A 20,092-nucleotide genomic window follows, 5' to 3' on the forward strand; every position below is an offset into this window, starting at 1 on the left:
AAATGATACTGTGTCAAAGGCCAGGGCAGTGATACTGATAAAATATAAAGTTTAACCATGTCCAGTATCAGCCCCCGTAGCTGTCCACTCAGAGCGTGCTGCTCTGGTATCGTGCCCGTGAAACAACCAATCAGAGAACAGCGCACGAGTGCTTAGTGCCTAGTGCTTCTCCAGTCACCAAAAAAACCCAAACTTGATTAATGGAACTTTAATTGTCAGACATTGATAAGATAAGACTGTTGATAAAATATTATTGTTGAAATATTTTTGCAATTGTTGTGTTTACACTGTTTAGATATAATACATGTAATAAACTGAACATTTTCTGGAAACAAAATGGTCTTTTGATTAAATAGTACGTGATAATAAGCTCATGATTAAATAGTATGTGATAATAAGATCATCACATGGTTTGTCTGGTATCAGGCCCAGTATCATGACCCCAAGTGTCAATATGGGCATGATACCTGGCTTGTTGACTGGATGTTGTCAAAGTACTACAGGATGATATCAAAGTACTACATGATGATATCAAAGTACTACAGGATGATATCAAAGTACTACATAATGATATCAAAGTACTACAGGATGATAAAGCTGCCTTGTGCATCACTCTTAAGGATGACAAAGAAGCAAAGGTGAAATCATTAAACCATGTCATAACCTATAATTATCAAAGTACTACTGGATGTTATCAAAGTACTACATGATGATATCAAAGTACTGCATGATGATATCAAAGTACTACATGATGATATCAAAGTACTACATGATGATATCAAAGTACTACATGATGATAACAAAGTACTACAGGGTGATATCAAAGTACTACAGGGTGATATCAAAGTACTACATGATGATATCAAAGTACTACATGATGATATCAAAGTACTACAGGATGATATCAAAGTACTACAGGATGATATCAAAGTACTCCATGATGATAACAAAGTACTACATGGTGATATCAAAGTACTACAGGATGATATCAAATCATACTGACACTTGGGGGCATGATACCTGGCCTGATACCAGACAAACCATGTGATAACCTATAGTTATCAAAGTACTACAGGAGGATATCAAAGTACTACAGGGTGATATCAAAGTACTACATGATGATATCAAAGTACTACAGGATGATATCAAAGTACTACAGGATGATATCAAAGTCATAGGGCTCATACTGGCACATACTGGCACGCGTGCCATGATACTGACACTTGGGGGCATGATACCTGGCCTGATACCAGACAAACCATGTGATAACCTATAAAACACACCCACTTACAGTAGGGAAGCCATTGTTGCTTCAAACATGTCTCTTCAAACGTTAGTCAACACACACATACAAATCAGAAGCGTTTTCAAAGTAAAAGGTATCAAAATAACAGTCTTAATCAGGAAGTTGCCTACAGCCACAGGTGGAAATATCCCGATATACGAGTAATGATATTTATTTCCCCAATTTTTTTCTCTCCCCATTGCAGCACCACGCCACATCGTAGGAAATCTACCACCTTATACCAACGTCAGTCTGAAGATGATTTTGACCAACCCGGAGGGAAGAAAGGAGAGTGATGAAACAATCATCCAAACTGACGAAGATGGTGCGACTTTTCTGCCTCTTTCTTCAACTCGCCGTCTGCTTATCTCGATGCTACTACGCTCAAAGAGACGTGCAGCATTGAACTTTGAGGGATGCAGCCACTACTCGCTTACATTGTAGCTACGTCCCTCGCTCTATCGTGTAATGTCGGAAATATTTTAATGAATGATTGTTTCGTGGGCGGCACGGTGGACTAGTGGTTAGCACGTATACCTCACAGCTAGGAGACCAGGGTTCAATTCCACCATCGGCCATCTCTGTGTGGAGTTTGCATGTTCTCCCCCCGTGCATGCATGGGTTTTCTCCGGGTACTCCGGTTTCCTCCCACATTCCAAAAACATGCTAGGTTAATTAGCGACTCCAAATTGGCCACCAGTCCAGGGTGTACCCCGCCTCTCGCCCGAAGACAGCTGGGATAGGCTCCAGCACCCCCGCGACCCTCGTGGGGAAAAGCGGTAGAAAATGAATGAATGAATGATTGTTTCGTGGTTGACCATGGCTTATTATTGGTCAAAAAATAACAGTAATAAGTATCAGTAATCAGTAACAAGTATCAGTCGGCCATTATATGTCTAACATGAAAAAAAAGCTATCCTCCCTTTCTGTGTGGAAGTGGTAAGATTTTGGCTTCCTCCTTTCTGTTTAAATTTAGAATAAGTACATTTTAGAGGCTAACTCAGCTCTGTAGCTTGTTATGCTAGTGGCGGCCATTTCTCATTTCCTTTTAGCCTGTGCAATGTGATGTAAACAAAGAATAATAGGACTCTAAAGGTGACTCTAGGGGTGTTGTTTTATGTCTACAGGGCTCTAATGTTAAAAACATGTATTTAGAAAGTCATAAACTGGTTTTCTGTGTGCTCACTATGAAAATATTCCTTCATTAATATTTAATCCTACTTTGTGGAATTTTTTTTTCTTTGCATAAACAGTTCCAGGTCCGGTCCCCACTCAGTCGGTACGAGCCACACCATTTGAGGACAGAATTCTCCTTTACTGGAAAGAACCATCAGAGCCCAATGGCGTCATCATCCAATATGAGGTAGCCAGCAGCAATAAGAGTCTGTAAATATTAGCACTCAGAAGAGACAAACATAACGGATCTCAAACTCTTCAAACCCCGTCTCTGCTCCGCCACAGATCAGCTACAGTGGTTTGCGTTCTTTCGACCCATCGGTGCCTCTGCAGCGGCCCGGGCTCACGGCGTCTTTACCCTCGAACGCCACCCATCACCTCTTCTCCCAGCTCCACCCAGGGGTCACTTACCAGCTCTCCATACGAGCATCCACCTCGAAAGGATTCGGTCCTGCGACCACACTCAATGTGACGACTAATATTTCAGGTAGTCAGCTGATGAATATTTACCCGTGTTATGTTGATCGTAACCGTGATGTCTCTATTTAGCCCCAACAATAGATGAGTATGATGGCTCTGAGGCCTTTTTGAACGAAACCGCAACGACCATCACAGTTCTGTTGAAACCAGCCCAGGCCAAGGGAGCACCGATAAGGTAATGCACGATCAGACATGGATAATAGAGTATAGAGTTAACCCTCCTCTTGTGTTTTACATTTTAATGCATAAAAAGAATCACATAACATTTATTTATTGCATCAAGGCTTTTTGACTTTGTCAGAAAACTCGATTTCAACAAAATAAAACCAAAAAAATAATGGTCTGGTTGAAATTATAACCACTGTATTGTTAGGGTTGGTTTTAATCCGGTTATAATAATATGACTATAAAGCAATATTTTGAGCCAAAACTGACAAGCTTGGTCCCTTCAGGGATGTTTGGTAGAACTGGGTGCAGCTCCTTCTGATGATGTTCAAACCAGGGCAACGATGACAGTGGATGGACATCTTGATTTCAGTTTATACTAAAGTTCTGTTGCTGAAAACAATAACTTTTTCTACCTTTTCTTGACATTAATATATATGGTTCAAAATATACCCAAACACCATAGATGTTCCTTTAGTGATTAATACTAAAATGAGAAAATAAATAAAACTAATTGATTTAAGAGATATGTTCTATAGCCCTCAGTAATAGCCAGGTAACAAAATAATTCAATTTATTAATATGATTCTTTTGAGGTTCATTTTACCTTTTTGGACATTGAAATGGAGGGGTATAGTGACAAAAAAAGGCCTACATGGCCACACCAAAAGTATTAAAAGCAACATTTTCATGGATGAGGAAGCCTAAGAAGGTAACCAAGACATGAGAAGCAAATTTGATGGTAACTTATTGTTTTTAGTGTATTTTATACCTGATTTAATACATTGGTCAAAATGCAGAAAAGTGCATTAGAAGCAAGTTGGGAAAAAAACTGAAAAAAATGGAAAAAATGACATAACATCTAAGTTTTTTGTCAAAAATTGACGCCCTAAAATTGTGCCATTTTATGCCATTTTTGGGTGCTCCTGGGGCCCCTGTTGAGTGTGTGTGAGGTTTCCCCTGTTTTTTGACCAGAAAAGTTCATTTTCAGCAAGTTGAAAAAAATGGAAAAAAAACGACATACGTTTTTGTCAAAAATCACCGCCCTCAAACACTGGCATTTTATGCCATTTTTGGGTGCTCCTGGGCCCCCTGTTGAGTGTGTGGGAGGTTTCCCCTGTTTTTTGACCATAAGAAGCAAGTTGAAAAAAAGTGAAAAAAACGACATACTAACCCCTTACGTTTTTTGTCAAAAATCAACGCCCTCAAACACTGGCGTTTTATGCGCTTTTTGGGTGCTCCTGGGCCCCCTGGTGAGTGTGTGTTTCCGCTGTTTTTTGTTTTTTTTTTAGCAGAAAAGTGCATTAGAAACAAGTTGAAAAAAAACAGAAAAAAACAACATATAACCCCTTATGTTTTTTGTCAAAAATTGACGCCCTAAAATTGTGGCATTTTATGCCATTTTTGAGTGCTCCTGGGGCCCCTGTTGAGTTTGTGTGAGATTTCCCCTGTTTTTTTAGCAGAAAAGTGCATTAGAAGCAAGTTGAAAAAAACGACATACTTACATTTTTTGTCAAAAATTGACGCCCTAAAATTTTGGCATTTCATGCCATTTTTGGGTGCTCCTGGGCCCCCTGGTGAGTGTGTGTGACGTTTCCCCCTTTTTTTGACCAGAAAAGTGCATTAGAAGCAAGTTGAAAAAAACTGAAAAAAACTAAAAACAAACGACATACTTATGTTTTTTTTTCAAAAATTGACAACCTAAAATTTTGGCATTTTATGCCATTTTTGAGTGCTCCTGGGGCCCCTGTTGAGTGTGTGTGAGGTTTCCCCTGTTTTTTTTTTTTTTTCCAGAAAAGTGCATTAGAAGCAAGTTTAAAAAAAAATGAAAAAAACGACATACTTACGTTTTTTGTCAAAAATTTACGCCCTAAGATTTTTGCAATGAATGCACTTTTTGGTGCTCCTGGGGCCCCTGTTGAGTGTGTGTGTGAGGTTTCCTCTGTTTCTTTGAGCAGAAAAGTGCAACATAAGAGATGATACCAGAAAGCTAACACAAGAGGAAGGTTAAACAAACATAAGGTCATGATCAAGAATGTCAAAAACATAAGATAGTCTGAGTATTAAATTTGACTTTTTTTTTTTTTTAAACAGTGCTTACCAGATTGTGGTGGAGGAAGTGAATCCCCAGCGAACACGTCGCCAGGCCTCCTCTGACTGTTATGAGGTCATTATTAATATTCTCTTCACACCGTGGACTCCCTTTTCCAAGCTGAAGTGTTTCACAGTAAATGCTCACGATTTGGCTGGAGTGACCGTTGAGTCCCCTCTCTCCCAGGTTCCAGTTTCCTACCACAGTGCATCTACCGGTGGGTCGCCATATTATTATGCCGCTCAGCTGTCCCCCAGCAACCTGCCAGAGCCCCTCCCGTTCACCGTTGGAGACAACAGGACATATCAGGCATGCTTCTTAAACCCAAGCAGGAGATACGTATATGTGGGTGGAGCTCTTGTCTGACGGTCATTTGTGTTTTAATCCACAGGGTTTCTGGAACGCTCCTTTGGCTCCGAGGAAGAACTACAACATCTACCTTCAAGCTGTTAGCAGCACTGAGCGGGTAACTGTCCTATGTGCAAATTGGATGTACCGTATGAAAAATGTATCTCAATTCTGGTGGCCAAAGTCAACAATAATACAATCATAGTTCTTCTACTGATAAAGTCATGTGATCTGAACACTAGCTTACTCTAGTCAAGTAGAGTAAATGTTTTTGTTTTTTTTTCTTCTTCAGGAAACTAAAACACAGTGTCTGAGGCTGGCTACTAAAGGTAATCCATGGTGAAAGTCAAGTGTTCTGTCTGTGTCATATTTGTATTGTTTATTGAAGTTAGTGTACAGTAGATCCATCCATAACGGAAAAAAACCCCATAACAATAATAATAATAATAATACATTTTATTTGTATAGCGCTTTTCAAAATACTCAAAGACACTTTACAGAAGAATGAAGTTGAATAAAGCAAGTAAACAGAATAGAAGACACACCAAAATACAACATTTATTGGTTAATACACAGTTAAAACATGAGTAAAAGCGGGGTGGGGGTGGGGGGGCACAGCAGTCAGATATACAAAGTTAGACATTAAAAACAGATTTAAAGAGGGCAAGCACGGAGTGAATGGGGCAAAGAGATCCAGAGGGTGGGGGTCAGCGATGGACCCCCCCATCGGTCAATGATGCCCATCAAATATCTGTTTTTGACACATTCCCTCGCTTCACTCCCTCCAAAATGGTGACAGTCTCCTCCGATTTCAGCTCAACATTACCAATAAAATTTCTCTCTTTGATTGCCATTGTTCACTCCCAACACAATCCAGGTTTAGGCCCCACTTATGGAATACATTTAAAGTATAAAATAATGAATCATGACAAATGATTGATGGAATCTAAGTCATGGAGGTCGTCTTTAGCCTCGTCGTCAGGCCAGTACTCGAGGCTAGCAGGCTAGGGAAGCCATATCTACAATATGTAATTCCAGTAACGACTTCCAGTAATATTTAACTTATGTTCACCTCAACATTTATTTATATATATATATTGAAGCGCCGAAGAACTGGAGTCTGAGGCGGAGTGTCGAATTTGGGAGAAAACTTTATTTTTCTTGCAAACATTAACTTGCAGTCTTTGCTACGTAAAGACATAAAAGCCCCGTCTCTCAACCACAACAGGAAGCGGAAAACCCCCCGTCCCTTGCGCCCACCCCTCCGGTTGGCAACCCCTCCCCTATCGATCGTTCCGGGGTGAATTATGTACCACTACAATATATATATATATATACATATAAGGTATGTTTTGTGCAGGAAAAACGGCCTATTTTCGGAGAAGCCACAAATTTGTGATCCACTGTATATATAATATAATTATATATATATATATTTTTTTTAATTATTAATAAATATTTAATTTAATTTTAATGTCCAGAAACGGTGAGTGACCACCACGAATTGCATTACAACTTTTAAAATATATTATAAATATATATATATATATATATATATATATATATATATATATATATATATATATATATATATATATATATATATATATATATATAATTAAAAAATATATATAATTATGTATATAATATATTATATAATATATTATATAATATATATAATATATAAGTATATATAATATAATTATATATTATATATATATTATAATGGGGGCGGCACGGTGGGCGAGTGGTTAGCGCGCAGACCTCACAGCTAGGAGACCAGGGTTCAATTCCACCCTTCACCCTCGTCCATCTCTGTGTGGAGTTTGCATGTTCTCCCCTTGCATGCGTGGGTTTTCTCCGGGTACTGCGGTTTCCTCCCACATTCCAAAAACATGCTAGGTTAATTGGTGACTCCAAATTGTCCATAGGTATGAATGTGAGTGTGAATGGTTGTTTGTCTATATGTGCCCTGTGATTGGCTGGCCACCAGTCCAGGGTGTACCCCGCCTCTCGCCCGAAGACAGCTGGGATAGGCTCCAGCACCCCCCGCGACCCTCGTGAGGAAAAGCGGCAGAAAATGAATGAATGAATATATTATAAATATATATAATATAATTATATATATTTAGTTATTAATAAGTAATTAATTTACTTTTAATGTCCAGAAACGGTGAGTGACCACCACAAATTGCATTACAACTTTTAAAATATATTATAAATATATATATTTAATTTAAAAAAGATATATAATATAATATATATATATATAATATATAATTATATATAATATATTATATAATATAATATATTATTTATAATATATAAGTATACATAATATCATTATATATGATATATTATATATATTATAATTATATATAATATAATTATGTATATATTTAATTATTAATAAATAATTAATTTACTTTTAATGTCCAGAAACGGTGAGTGACCACCACGAATTCCGAATGTGGGCGAACGAGGGGGGGCGCAGATGTGCACCAAAATAACTATTTAATTATTAATTGTGTGTGTGTATATATATATATATATATATATATATATATATATATATATATATATATATATATATATATATATATATATATATATATAAGCAACACCCGCGGGTCACAAATGGCCCCCAGTCCACACTTAGGACTCCTACCTTATTTTGACCCAAACACATGGACCATGGACATGCAAGTCCCCCCCCCCCCCCCCCCCCCCCCGGGAACACTGCACGTCCCCAAGTGGGGGCTCCACTGTATTTACGGTAGTTCTTTTCTCATTCTTAAGTTGTTTTTTTTTTTAAATAACAGATTGTTGTGCATTAACAACTTGTCATCCTCTTAGCGACTGGAGTGTTTCATAAGAGCCCACTTCCACATCAGGATTATTAAGAGATATACTGTAATGCTAGAGAGCATCATATTTCTATGTGCATGTACAGAAAGGATCAACGTGCACAACAGGCTAAATGTGACATTTTTATCTGCGGCCATATGTTTGACAGACTAATACACAGCTTTTAAAAAAAGGTGCTTATTTCATCCCCATAACACCTCGGAATATATGCAGTTGTTTTGAGGAAAGATTTCATAAATGGATGATGGATGGATTTTGGGTTGTTGGGAGGAGGAAGAGCATCCAGGATAAATAGGCAGGAAAACATGGCGGTGTTTTCAGTGGAATCCAGTGTGTAAACAGTCTTGGCATGTTTAAAAAAATAAAAAGTGTCTAAATGGATACATGGCGGCACGGCGGTCTAGTGGTTAGAGACCAGGGTTCAATTCCACCCTCGGCCATCTCTGTGTGGAGTTTGCATGTTCTCCCCGTGCATGCGTGGGTTTTCTCCGGGTACTGCGGTTTCCTCCCACATTCCAAAAACATGTTAGGTTAATTGGCGACTCCAAATTGTCCATAGGTATGAATGTGAGTGTGAATGGTTGTTTGTCTATATGTGCCCTGTGATTGGCTGGCCACCAGTCCAGGGTGTACCCCGCCTCTCGCCCAAAGACAGCTGGGATAGGCTCCAGCAACCCCTGCGACCCTCGTGAGGAAAAAGCGGTAGAAAATGAATGAATGAATGAATGGATACATTACCATGAGGCGTCAACATTAGTGATTAGTGTGCAGATGCAAGGCAAATGGATGCGGCAGTTCTGAACACATACTCGCAACTATCACTTTCACTTCTATGTGAAAGGTGATGGCTGGTAGTGATAGATTACGTATATAAAAGACAAAAATGTCGAAATCGGTGCACATCCCATTGCGGTGTGATAGTAACAAAGTATTGTCACCCTTGACTGAACTGACAGACCCGGCTTTGCCCTGATAGACCTTGAAGGATTGTTAAACTAGACTGTAAAAAGGGACATTATTTCCAATACAATCAGCTTTAATGACTGCAGAATGAATCATTAAAGCTGATTTTTCGTGTGTGTGTGTGTACCATAAAGGGCAGGTTATGGAGCAGATAGCCGAGTCAGGGACAGCATGGCATCGGGATGGAGCTCCTGGTGCCGTCATTACGATTCATCTATTATATAAATCCATTTCTTTTCACGAGATGGCCTATCTGATTGTGACATTGTAAAAGAGGAAACACAGGCGAGTATCAGCCAAAATATTCCAACTGAATGAGTTGACTGGACGTAATGCTAAAGTCGCATGGAGTCTTTTTGGATTCGTCTCGAAGCAGTCCATCAAGCGAAAACGAAAAGATTTCTTCATGCAAATTTTATTCTCGTAATTATGAATTTACTCCCGTAATATTTTGACTTAATTCTTGAATTCATTCCTCTCTAATATTACGTTATTTTTGTAAAATTACGACTTTGTCTTATTCCATTACAACTTTTAAAATATATTATAAATATATATATATATATATAATATATATATATTTTTTTAATTTAAAAAAATATATATAATACAATATATATATATATATGTATATATATATATATATGATTATATAATATAATATATATAATATATAATTATATATAATATAATTATATATATAATATAATTATATATAATATAATTATATATATATTTAATTATTATTAAATAATTAATTTACTTTTAATGTCCAGAAACGGTGAGTGACTCATTGCATTACAACTTTTAAAATATATTATATATTTTTTTTAATAAAAAAATATATAATATATTATATAATATATATATAATATATAATATATATTAAACATATATAATATATTATATAATATAATATATATTATTTATATTATAATTATATATAATATAATTATATAGATATTTAATTATTAATAAATAATTAATTTACTCTTAATGTCCAGAAACGGTGAGTGACCACCACAAATTCCGAATGCGGGCGAACAAGGGGGGGCACAGATGTGCACCAAAATAATTATTTAATCATTAATTATATATATATATATATATATATTTATTTATTTTATTTTTTTTATTTGACTTGACTTGACTTGGAAAACTGATTTTTAAATTTTTCCCTCCATTTTCTTTTTAAATAATCCTTGTGAATGTGACTCAGGCCAGTAAAAAGCAACACCCGCGGGTCACAAATGGCCCCCAGTCCACACTTTGGAATCTCCTACCTTATTTTGACCCAAACACATGGACATGCAAAGTTCCCCCCCGGGAACACTGCACGTCCCCAAGTGGGGGCTCCATTCCATTTTCAATGGTGTCTTATTTCGCCTGTTAAATAAAAGGACAATCAGCGTTATCATATTGCGACCGTTAACGGGTGGATCCTAAATAGGCCACCGTCCCCTTCTGTCTTTTAGCCTGAAGAGTTTGAAATACGAGCGAGGTGACAGAATTTAGATTTCCATGCAGTGATAAAGGAGAATGGCAGCGCTAATGGTCACAGAGGTCAGACGACATGTCCCTTCCTTTCTCTCGGTGCCCGTCTGCAAGTGGGTGTGCATCGGAGCGTGCATCCGGGAGGGAGGATTAAGTGTTGGTGGTCCTATTAGGTCATCTTGGCTATTGTGTATTGTTGTTGCTGCCTCGGGGACTTTGCTCTCTTGTGTGTATGCCAGCGTTAGTGTGCTGACCTGGATATGTTTTTTGCAGAAATTAAAAGCTACTGCTCGCATCATGAGGTCAGATTTGGAACCTTTTTAAATATTGTTTACTTTCTCGAAAGTACAACAAAGTTGAAACGAGTAACACCATACAGACCCGAATGAAACGGATTTACAGTGGATAAATAATAATTCCAAATTCATGACACAGCAACTTAACACTCCAAAGGGATACTTGATAATTATACAAACATGTACAAATAAACCCTTTTAAGGTTGTCCCATGGTACATTGCATCTCAGCAATGCATTAATTGGGGCGCTGCAATGACATCAGCCTCCCTTGGGCTCTGCGCTCATCTGGCTCCTCATCTGGTGGACAGAGGCAGCATTGTACTGTCATCTACAATTTTCTATGCTGATTGTCCTTCACTGAAACGACTCCAAATTGTCCATAGGTATGAATGTGAGTGTGAATGGTTGTTTGTCTATATGTGCCCTGTGATTGGCTGGCCACCAGTCCAGAGTGTACCCCGCCTCTCGCCTGAAGACAGCTGGGATAGGCTCCAGCAACTCTCGAGAGGATAAGCGTTAGAAAATGAATGAATGAGTGAAACGTTTTGCTCAAATGAAATGCATGATGGGAAAACTTTAAACTCATACTGTACATATTTGTTATATTTATTAGGTGCACCTTTTGAGTGTTAAGTTATTGTGTGATGAATTTAGTGGTCAAAGTTAGATGATACCGCTTGTCAGATTGTAATATTGAGTAATGACCTCACATTGCAAACATGGGGGGGGGGGGGTTCCTCAGTGCATTACCTTTGCTCAACCAAGAAAGGTTATTAACTCTTAATTGAAAAAAAAAATCATATTTTATTCATGAAATGATCCTTATATTGTCCATAATTATTGAATGTGTGCTATGGACTAACACAACATGCATAAATGAGTTTGGTTTTGTTTTATATTGTAAATTGGTTTTAATCCTCACTGCTTGACAACTTCATAGAACTATTTGATCAAGGAAATGACCCCCCCCCCAAAAAAAAAAAAAAAACGAACCACAGACAATTATATATGCATGAGCATTGTTTAAGCTTTAAGCTTCTTTGTAAGAATCCGTTGTGCCTCATCTTCCAGTCTGACGCTGTACTACGATGGTCGTCCAATAACATGATAATAATAATATCCCAGGGGTCGCATCGGGGCATTTCAAAAAGATCCCATCCAGCGTCAGAAAGGTTTTAGAACACAAATAACATGCTTAAAAATACAGAAGCAGATAAAAAGAACAAGCGATTATGCTGATCTTGTTGATATTTAGCGTAGGCAGTGGATTATGCTTTGATGGATAATATACTCCATGAAATATAGTTTTGCGCGCGTCTTTATTTTGGATTATTTGGATTATCATAATACACTAATGTTCTTATACGGCAATACAAACGTTTGTGGTGTTATGAGATCACTAAGTAGAGATTAGGAGCATCAAAACAGATGCTTTGTGCTCAACAGGATGCAAACTCTTTTTTTTGCTACATTCCCTGAAGTAGTCATAGTGGTTTTGGAGCCATCTTGCAGTATTTCTCACTCCTATACTATATGCGTAGATGTTGGTACTATTATTGAGAATATTTCTCTTCATGACTGACAGTTACCATGGCATTTACTCATCTAAGAATATTCATATTTACTCCATATTGAGCACAAACTTGATCTTGCTTTAATGATATTATATTGCATTTATAAAGCAAGAATGAGCCTGAGATGATCCCAGATGATCATTAATCCTGTGGCTTCGTCCTGCTAAGCAGAAGATAACTGTTATTGATTGCAATCAAAGCTAACAAACGACTTGTCGCCATTGCTGAAGGTGCCACCGAGGAACCCGAAGTCATCCCCGACCCCGCCAAGCAGACGGACCGCGTGGTGAAGATCGCCGGTATCAGCGCCGGAGTCCTGGTCTTCATACTGCTGGTGCTGGTAGCCATCTTATTGGTCAAGAAAAGGTGAGTGATCACCAAGAATTCCAAATGCGGGCGAACGAGGAGGAGGGGGGTTGGGGTAGCACGGATGTGCACCAAAATGCATTCTTTTGTTTTGTGTTGGTCCGCCACTTGCTGTAGTAACACCATCTTCCATTCATCCACCATGACCGTTGATCTCCCTGTAGACCCACGTCTCGATGCTAGACTCGTTAAAGAGTACTCCTCAAGTTCCTGAAATATTCCAATACTTGTGTATTACATTGTTACATTCTTTTGGTTACAAATGCCAGTAATGTTTATTCTCATTTCAATTTACAACAATTACAATTAATTCTCTACAAAAGACATTTTAGAAAACAATATGCCACATACAAGGGCGATTATGTGCATAATTACACATAATAACATCAGGTTATTGTGCCTGCAAAAAAAAAAAAAAAAACAATAAGAAGCTGAGCGGCTGTGGAAATGAATTGTAACTATTTGGTACCACCGTGTGGTCACTAAACGCAGCTACAAGTTAGGAAGATAATTGTCAATGAAGTCCTTTTTAAGGAAGTTACCTGTCTACATTGTTATTTGATGTTGTTTTTTTTTCCACTTTTTCTGGAAATAAAGGAAACATAATAATAATTCATCATCTCTCAGCAGCAGGGAAACCTTTACATACTTTTATCAATGAATGTATTCTTTGCTGGAAGTTTGCTTGAAAGGAATCGTCACAGGGGCGCTCACCTCTTTGATACGCAGCATCCATCCACACAGGCCACGTCAACCTGTCCTTTTTCAGGATGAGTTTTTTTTATTTTTTTTTTTTTTGCAGATAAAAAGTCAAGTACCTTAGAGAGATGGCTTGTTTATTCCGTGTGTTGTGGAGATACTTGGCACGGCGTCGGCCTGCTGCGCTGCAACTGAAGCACAGCCAAGCTCCCAATGCATGAATGCAGCTTCAAAGAAATCAAGCAATGATACACGCATTAGCTGGCAATTGTTTTGTTTTTTTTTGTTTTTGTTTTTGTGTGTGTGTGTGTGTGTGTGTGTGTGTGTGTGTGTGTGTGTGTGTGGTTCAGGAGTGTTAAATTTTTTTTTTTTTTTTTTTAGAAAACATTTTCTCGCTGATTTAGCAGCTCTTCTAAAGGTTTCTGGGGAGATCAATATCCATTATCACCGAACCTTTTTTCAACTTTGAGCAATACTGCATCTTTAAAATGGTGGATTATGAAACTATGGCATCATGCTTGCTTGATAAAAAAAGTGAGCTTTAGGTTGGTAAACATGTCATAGCGAGGATAGACAATGGCAGATAACATCACAAGTGGTTTTAGTCGAGTAATTCCAGTCACGTAATATTGTCAGAGTCTTTCCATTGTGTGTTTTAGACATGGCCCTTAGCGATAAAAGCTAACTTTTTTTTTTTTTTGCACGACCCTCAAAGATGTTTTTTTTTATGTTTCTGTTGTTGCTGGTTGGGACGGGACATTATTGTCCTCATTTGCATATTCATGATCCCTATGTCTCTTTGCTTTCTGATTGGCTTACAACCCCAGGAGGACCTACTATTCGTACTCTTATTACCTGTAAGTAAATGGGCGTGTCCAGCTGCTGATATCTTACTGGGTGATAGCGGCTAGTCGGTGTTATTTTTAAAGATGCAGTATACTTTTTTCAAGACAAAAAAAAACGCATTTTCAACTCTGACCAAAACCAGCCAAAACCATCCTCATTGACGCGCCCCGCCAGGGCGGGCAAGGGGGGGGGGGGGCAATTCACTCCCGCTTCAGTCACATCTGCATTTTCTAGCATTCAGATCTGTTATGAATGAATGAATGAAAATCAGCATCCTCGTGCAACCGTTTGACGCCCTGCAGACGTTTGGTCAAAAAAAAGGACTGCGCTGAAAGTGAATTGCCCTCGCCCCCCTCCCCCCCGGGTGTCCTCTACATGCTCCAAAGTCAGTCCAAAGTCCAAGACCTCTTCCTAAAAAGAGCCCAAGGTGGCCAAAGAGGGCCGGCCCTGGCCCCCCAACCCGCCCCCCCCACCCACCGAGCGTGTTATTTGAAAAAAGAATGCTGCACTTGTGACTTGTAGCTCTTTGTGTGCATGTAGTCATGTGATCATCCATCCGCCCATCAAGTCACAGGTATCACGGACGCTCTTTTCCCGACGCTGGATCGGGACCAGGCCTGTTTTATTTTTTTTGGGGGGGGGGCGCTTGCTTCTGTGGTGGTTGGACTACTTTTTTGTTCCTCTGTACTTCCGTGTCGTCTCTCACTGGCTGTGACCAAAGTGTGAACAAAGGTTAAAGGTCACCTTTAATGACCTTTAAGGGTATTTTATGCTGGAATTTAGACAGTTCGCCCATTTTCTGGGTCTTATAATGCTAATGAGCTGCGAGTGTGGGGCTCGAACAAGCGACGTTTTGCAGTTTTTACACTTACATGGACTCTGCAGTAGGCTCTCATGCTAGGTTAGCATAGCTTTGTTGACAAAAACAAACAAATACTCCATCCTGTAGCTGCCTTGTCAAGACATGACTGACAGGAAGTCTCAGGCTTTATTTTAAGATGTGTAGCGAAACCTTATTTACGGGGCCAGGGGCGGAAGAGGAAGAGGAGGCCGGTTTTTCCTTCATCATGACCATGTGAGTTCCAAGTGGAGCAAATTTCATATTTGCAAGTCATCAACAAGGAAGTTGTGGTCGCTTTTTCAGGTTGCAGATTGGCCAAAATTTGTCTCCATAAAGACCAGTAAAAGTCACTTGCCGCTTTTTTGGAGTCGATAAAATGCTAAGCCGGCGACACTGAATTCCCTCCTGCTACGTCGTCTTATTCTCTAATGGAGTTAGAACGGCAATCAACGGTCCCGTTATAATGTGTTTATGTGCTAGGTCGCGTATCTGTGGCGGTCCCAGTTTAATAGTCATGAAGAAGCCATTATTGTTGTCTTCTGCTCGTCTTTTTCTAATCCACATCCAAGACTACTGCATAGTGGTCGTGTGATTAGCGCGCAGACCTCACAGCTAGGAGACCAGGGTTCAATTCCACCTTCGGCCATCTCTGTGTGGAGTTTGCATGTTCTCCCCGTGCACGCGTGGGTTTTCTCCGGGTACTCCGGTTTCCTCCCACATTCCAAAAACATGCTAGGTTAATTGGTGACTCCAAATTGTCCAGAGGTATGAATTTTCCCTTATTTTGTATACTAACACTAAATAATAGGAGTATAAAGGTGACTATAGGGGTGTTATTTCACGTCTGGAGGACTCTAATAGTGTTAAAAACTGTATTTAAAAGGTCCTAAGCAGGGTTTCCATGCTCTAACCACGATAATGTTGCATTAATAATCCTACTATGAGTGGTTAGCGTGCAGGCCTCACAGCTAGGAGACCCGAGTTCAATTCCAATCTCGGCCATCTCTGTGTGAAGTTTGCATGTTCTTCCCGTGCATGCGTGGGTTTCCTCCCACATTCCAAAAAACATGCTAGATTAATTAGCGACTCCAAATTGTCCATAGGTATGAATGTGAGTGTGAATGGTTGTTTGTCTATATGTGCCCTGTGATTGGCTGGCCACCGGTGGAGTTGGTGTCTTTTGAGGTAAAATATCCCAAAACGCAGCATGTTTCCTGCCCTGTCTGCTAGGAAGAAGTCAGAGCCGTATACTCTTATCAGTCTGGCAACCGTTAAGCAAACTTTGCATACAATTTCTTCAAAAGCTGAATCATTTATTAATATTAATTTCTGCTTGAATCAGTTTAGCTCCAAATGTGATTCCAATCAAGCCAGGAAAATGTCTGAACTGATATAAACCTATGGCTCTGTGTGCAATCACTTTCCTGCACGCCAAGTCACGCTCGGAAGTCCAAGTCCTCTACAGTCCTCCAAACCGTTCCTTTGTTTGCAGGGACTGCAGCAACCCAGAATAATATTACACTTTTTGTCCACGCTGTTACTTTTCTTCCCATTATTTAAAAAAAAGTTCTGAAATTGTTCTTTACTGGGCTATATGATGTGACAACGGCCCATAGAGAGAAATATTAAGGTGTCCCGCTAAGATGCATCTCTCCTAAAATGTTCCTTAGTGCTCCACCGGCTATTTACGTCCTCACCCCGAACGCAACTCCTGTCATCAGTTATGTGTTTAATAAACGGTGTCGCTTGCTGCCTTGCTCCACCGGGACTTTTACTGTCGGATGAAAAAGTAGCACCGCTAACATTGAATAGCTTCCTTTGGCTAACCTGAGGTCAAAGCCTGTGTTCCCTCTGCTCCTTTAGTTGAGTCCAGCACATGCTGTCATTCACTGTTTGTCATCTGCCATCCTTGCCTGGTTATTTCTTCCTCTTCTTCTTTTTTTTTTCTCCTCCTCTCCGTATTTCCTTTTCCTTTTGCATCGTGAATCAGCCGCCTGCAGCCCCCAGCTTTTTAAGCCAGACCTTAAAGTAATCCAAGTCTAGGGATGGGCATGAGACCATATCGCAGGGGTCTCAAACTCAATTTACTTGGGGGCCACTGGAGCTCGGGTCTGGGTGAGACTGGGCCGCATCAGGTTTTCCAAAAAAAAAAAAAAAAAAAACTTCGCTTTGGTTCCAATTTTCTACAATAAAAGCTCTGATAAAACATTCCACTGTTCTCAAATATCTTACTTTTTATTTTTCTGCACAAAATAAGATGAAAAATAAATAAACAAATCAAGAATAAAGAAAATCAATCAATCAGTAATAAATAAATAATAATAAAACGGCAAATAATAAAAACTCAAGAAACCACATATAGTTGGTGGGTAGACAAATTATTTTTTTCAGATTAAAATGAACAAAGCATTATTAGAGCCCTGTAGACATGACAAAACACGACTATAGTCACATTTATACTCTTTTTATTTACAACATATTGTGCAACTGCAGGGTCTTGAGACACATGCTAACTCGCAAACTAGAGAGCTAGCGACCTAAACGGTAGCCTTCAAGTTATTTCCTTTAAACTTAAAAAGCCAAAAACTTACCACTTCCACACGGATAGGGAGGATAACTATTAACATTTATTTAACCTTTAACATGAACATTAATCAAACGTAATATTTTTTTTCTGGGTACATGATACCATACAGCTTCCATATCAAACTTGCGCGGGCCGCACTAACATTAAACTTTCATATCAAGGCGAGGGCCTCAAACTAGTGTCCTGCGGGCCACATTTGGCCCGCGGGCCGCGTGTTTGAGACCCCTGCCATATCGGTTTGATTGACTCTGAACTTCCCGTGCGCACCAATGCCTCTGCTGGTGACGGCCAGTACTGCACCCTAGACACATGCCCATCCCTATTTTACCCCCAGTAAAGCAGTGGTCTGCAGGCCAGCTGATGACCTTCACGTATGACTTTTCAAAGTCACCTGATTGTCTTTCCATCCCTCCTCCTGACAGGAAGCTGGCAAAGAAGCGTAAGGACGCCATTGGAACCACGCGGCAGGAAATGACGCACATGGTGAACGCCATGGATCGCAGCTATGCGGACCAGAGCACCCTGCATGCCGAGGACCCCATGGCGGTGACCTTCATGGACTCTCATAACCACAACAACAGATGTACGTCGAATCTTTTATCGTTCACGACTCTTCGGGTTACGTCAGCGTGGTTTTAGGTGGAATTTCGTCTCGAATCATCGCTTTTTTTTCAACCAAATTTCTTCTCATTTCTGAGTTATTTTTCTGGAGTCGTAAGTCGTCATCTAGAACATTTGCTCACGGTGCTTCCTCCCCCGCAGTGCCCAACGATCCTCTGGTCCCCACTGCTGTGTTAGGTGAGACTCCCGTTAGGTTTGAATATGTCACATTTCCCACCAACAAATGTCCCATAGCAACCACCCGTCACCACCCCCACATGGAAGTCCCCTCCCCCCGTCGTGTTTGTAGATGTCTTGTATGTTCTTGTGTGTCATTCAGTCCTGATCGGAAGCTAAAAACCAAGACTTTCCATTGGAAATTCCTGATCCGGTCTTCCTCCATCCCATTCCACATCCCTCATTTATCACTGCTTTGGTGGACACTTTGACTTATAAAGAGATGCAGTATAAAATAGCCTAGCGGAGTAGAGAAGGGCAGTGTTTTTCAACCTTTTTTGAGCCACGGCACGTTTTTTTACATTGGGAAAAATCTTGTGGCACACCACTAACCAAAAATGTTCCAAAATATCACCGTGACCTCACACGTGCATCAATAAGTCTATGGGAGGAACAAGGTAGGTGTTGCCACACGGACCAATATTATATTGCTCTGCCAGTCTTTACACCACAGACACTCCACAGTAGCCATGTTTTTACATCACCACTTTTTCTCTTTCCGAATGACCTTTCGGGAAACAATGGTATCCATGGAAAGGAATATTCCAATCTCTCGTCTAGTACATGCACCATGAAAATCAACCAGAATAGTCAATAGGGCATGCCCAGTAAAACGTAAACATCAACATCACGTGATACCGACTTCCCCGAGTTTTTCTTTCACTTGTTGGAATAACTCCGTATTGCCAGTTTTTTGTCTGTCCAGTCTTGAAATTTAGTTTGAATCAAAAACAAACTTTGCTTAGTCCAGTGCCGATTGCTGGCCTCCATTTTTAAAAGTGAAGAACGTCTGGATCTGCGTGTTACGTCATATCTGAGCATGCGCTGAAAGAACGCACCCGGGATCAATTTAAACAGGAAAAGATCAAATTCAATCTTGATAATATTTTATAATTAAACTCGAGACATGTTTTATATAGATATATATTTTCTTTTTTAATAAAACTGGACTTGTGAATGGCGTATAGAAGGGTTTAGATTCTGTTCCACAGATGGTGCTAATGCACACGAAAGCTGCTTGCCAACCGCCAATAAACAACAGAAGAAGAAAAACACCACGAAGAAGAACGTAGTCTGACAACTTTCCGTTTGAGCGGATACAAGATACCTCAATCGGATTGGTTAAAGGAATATTTCATCCCTGTTCAATTCTTTCCGTTTGAGCAAATATAC

General features: G+C 39.5%; 1 protein-coding gene across 19 annotated transcripts in view; it reads left to right on the forward strand.

Moving 5' to 3' along the window:
- ptprk (protein tyrosine phosphatase receptor type K) overlaps window positions 1-20,092 on the forward strand; it is a 123,270-nt gene that overhangs the window by 88,306 nt on the left and 14,872 nt on the right. For 13 of the 19 annotated variants that reach the window (XM_058045881.1, XM_058045862.1, XM_058045919.1 and 10 more), the window contains 12 exons: window positions 1,491-1,610; window positions 2,539-2,648; window positions 2,747-2,948; window positions 3,011-3,116; window positions 5,201-5,273; window positions 5,385-5,507; window positions 5,590-5,664; window positions 5,839-5,875; window positions 12,974-13,109; window positions 14,636-14,665; window positions 18,505-18,665; window positions 18,845-18,880. In XM_058045881.1, coding sequence (XP_057901864.1) covers window positions 1,491-1,610; window positions 2,539-2,648; window positions 2,747-2,948; window positions 3,011-3,116; window positions 5,201-5,273; window positions 5,385-5,507; window positions 5,590-5,664; window positions 5,839-5,875; window positions 12,974-13,109; window positions 14,636-14,665; window positions 18,505-18,665; window positions 18,845-18,880 — 1,209 coding nt within the window. The remainder of the gene's footprint in view (window positions 1-1,490; window positions 1,611-2,538; window positions 2,649-2,746; window positions 2,949-3,010; window positions 3,117-5,200; window positions 5,274-5,384; window positions 5,508-5,589; window positions 5,665-5,838; window positions 5,876-12,973; window positions 13,110-14,635; window positions 14,666-18,504; window positions 18,666-18,844; window positions 18,881-20,092) is intronic. The other 6 variants (XM_058045910.1, XM_058045999.1, XM_058045901.1 and 3 more) reach the window with 3 other exon arrangements.

The sequence above is a fragment of the Doryrhamphus excisus genome, chromosome 1 (genome assembly GCF_030265055.1).
Source record: "Doryrhamphus excisus isolate RoL2022-K1 chromosome 1, RoL_Dexc_1.0, whole genome shotgun sequence".
Taxonomy (NCBI): domain Eukaryota; kingdom Metazoa; phylum Chordata; class Actinopteri; order Syngnathiformes; family Syngnathidae; genus Doryrhamphus; species Doryrhamphus excisus.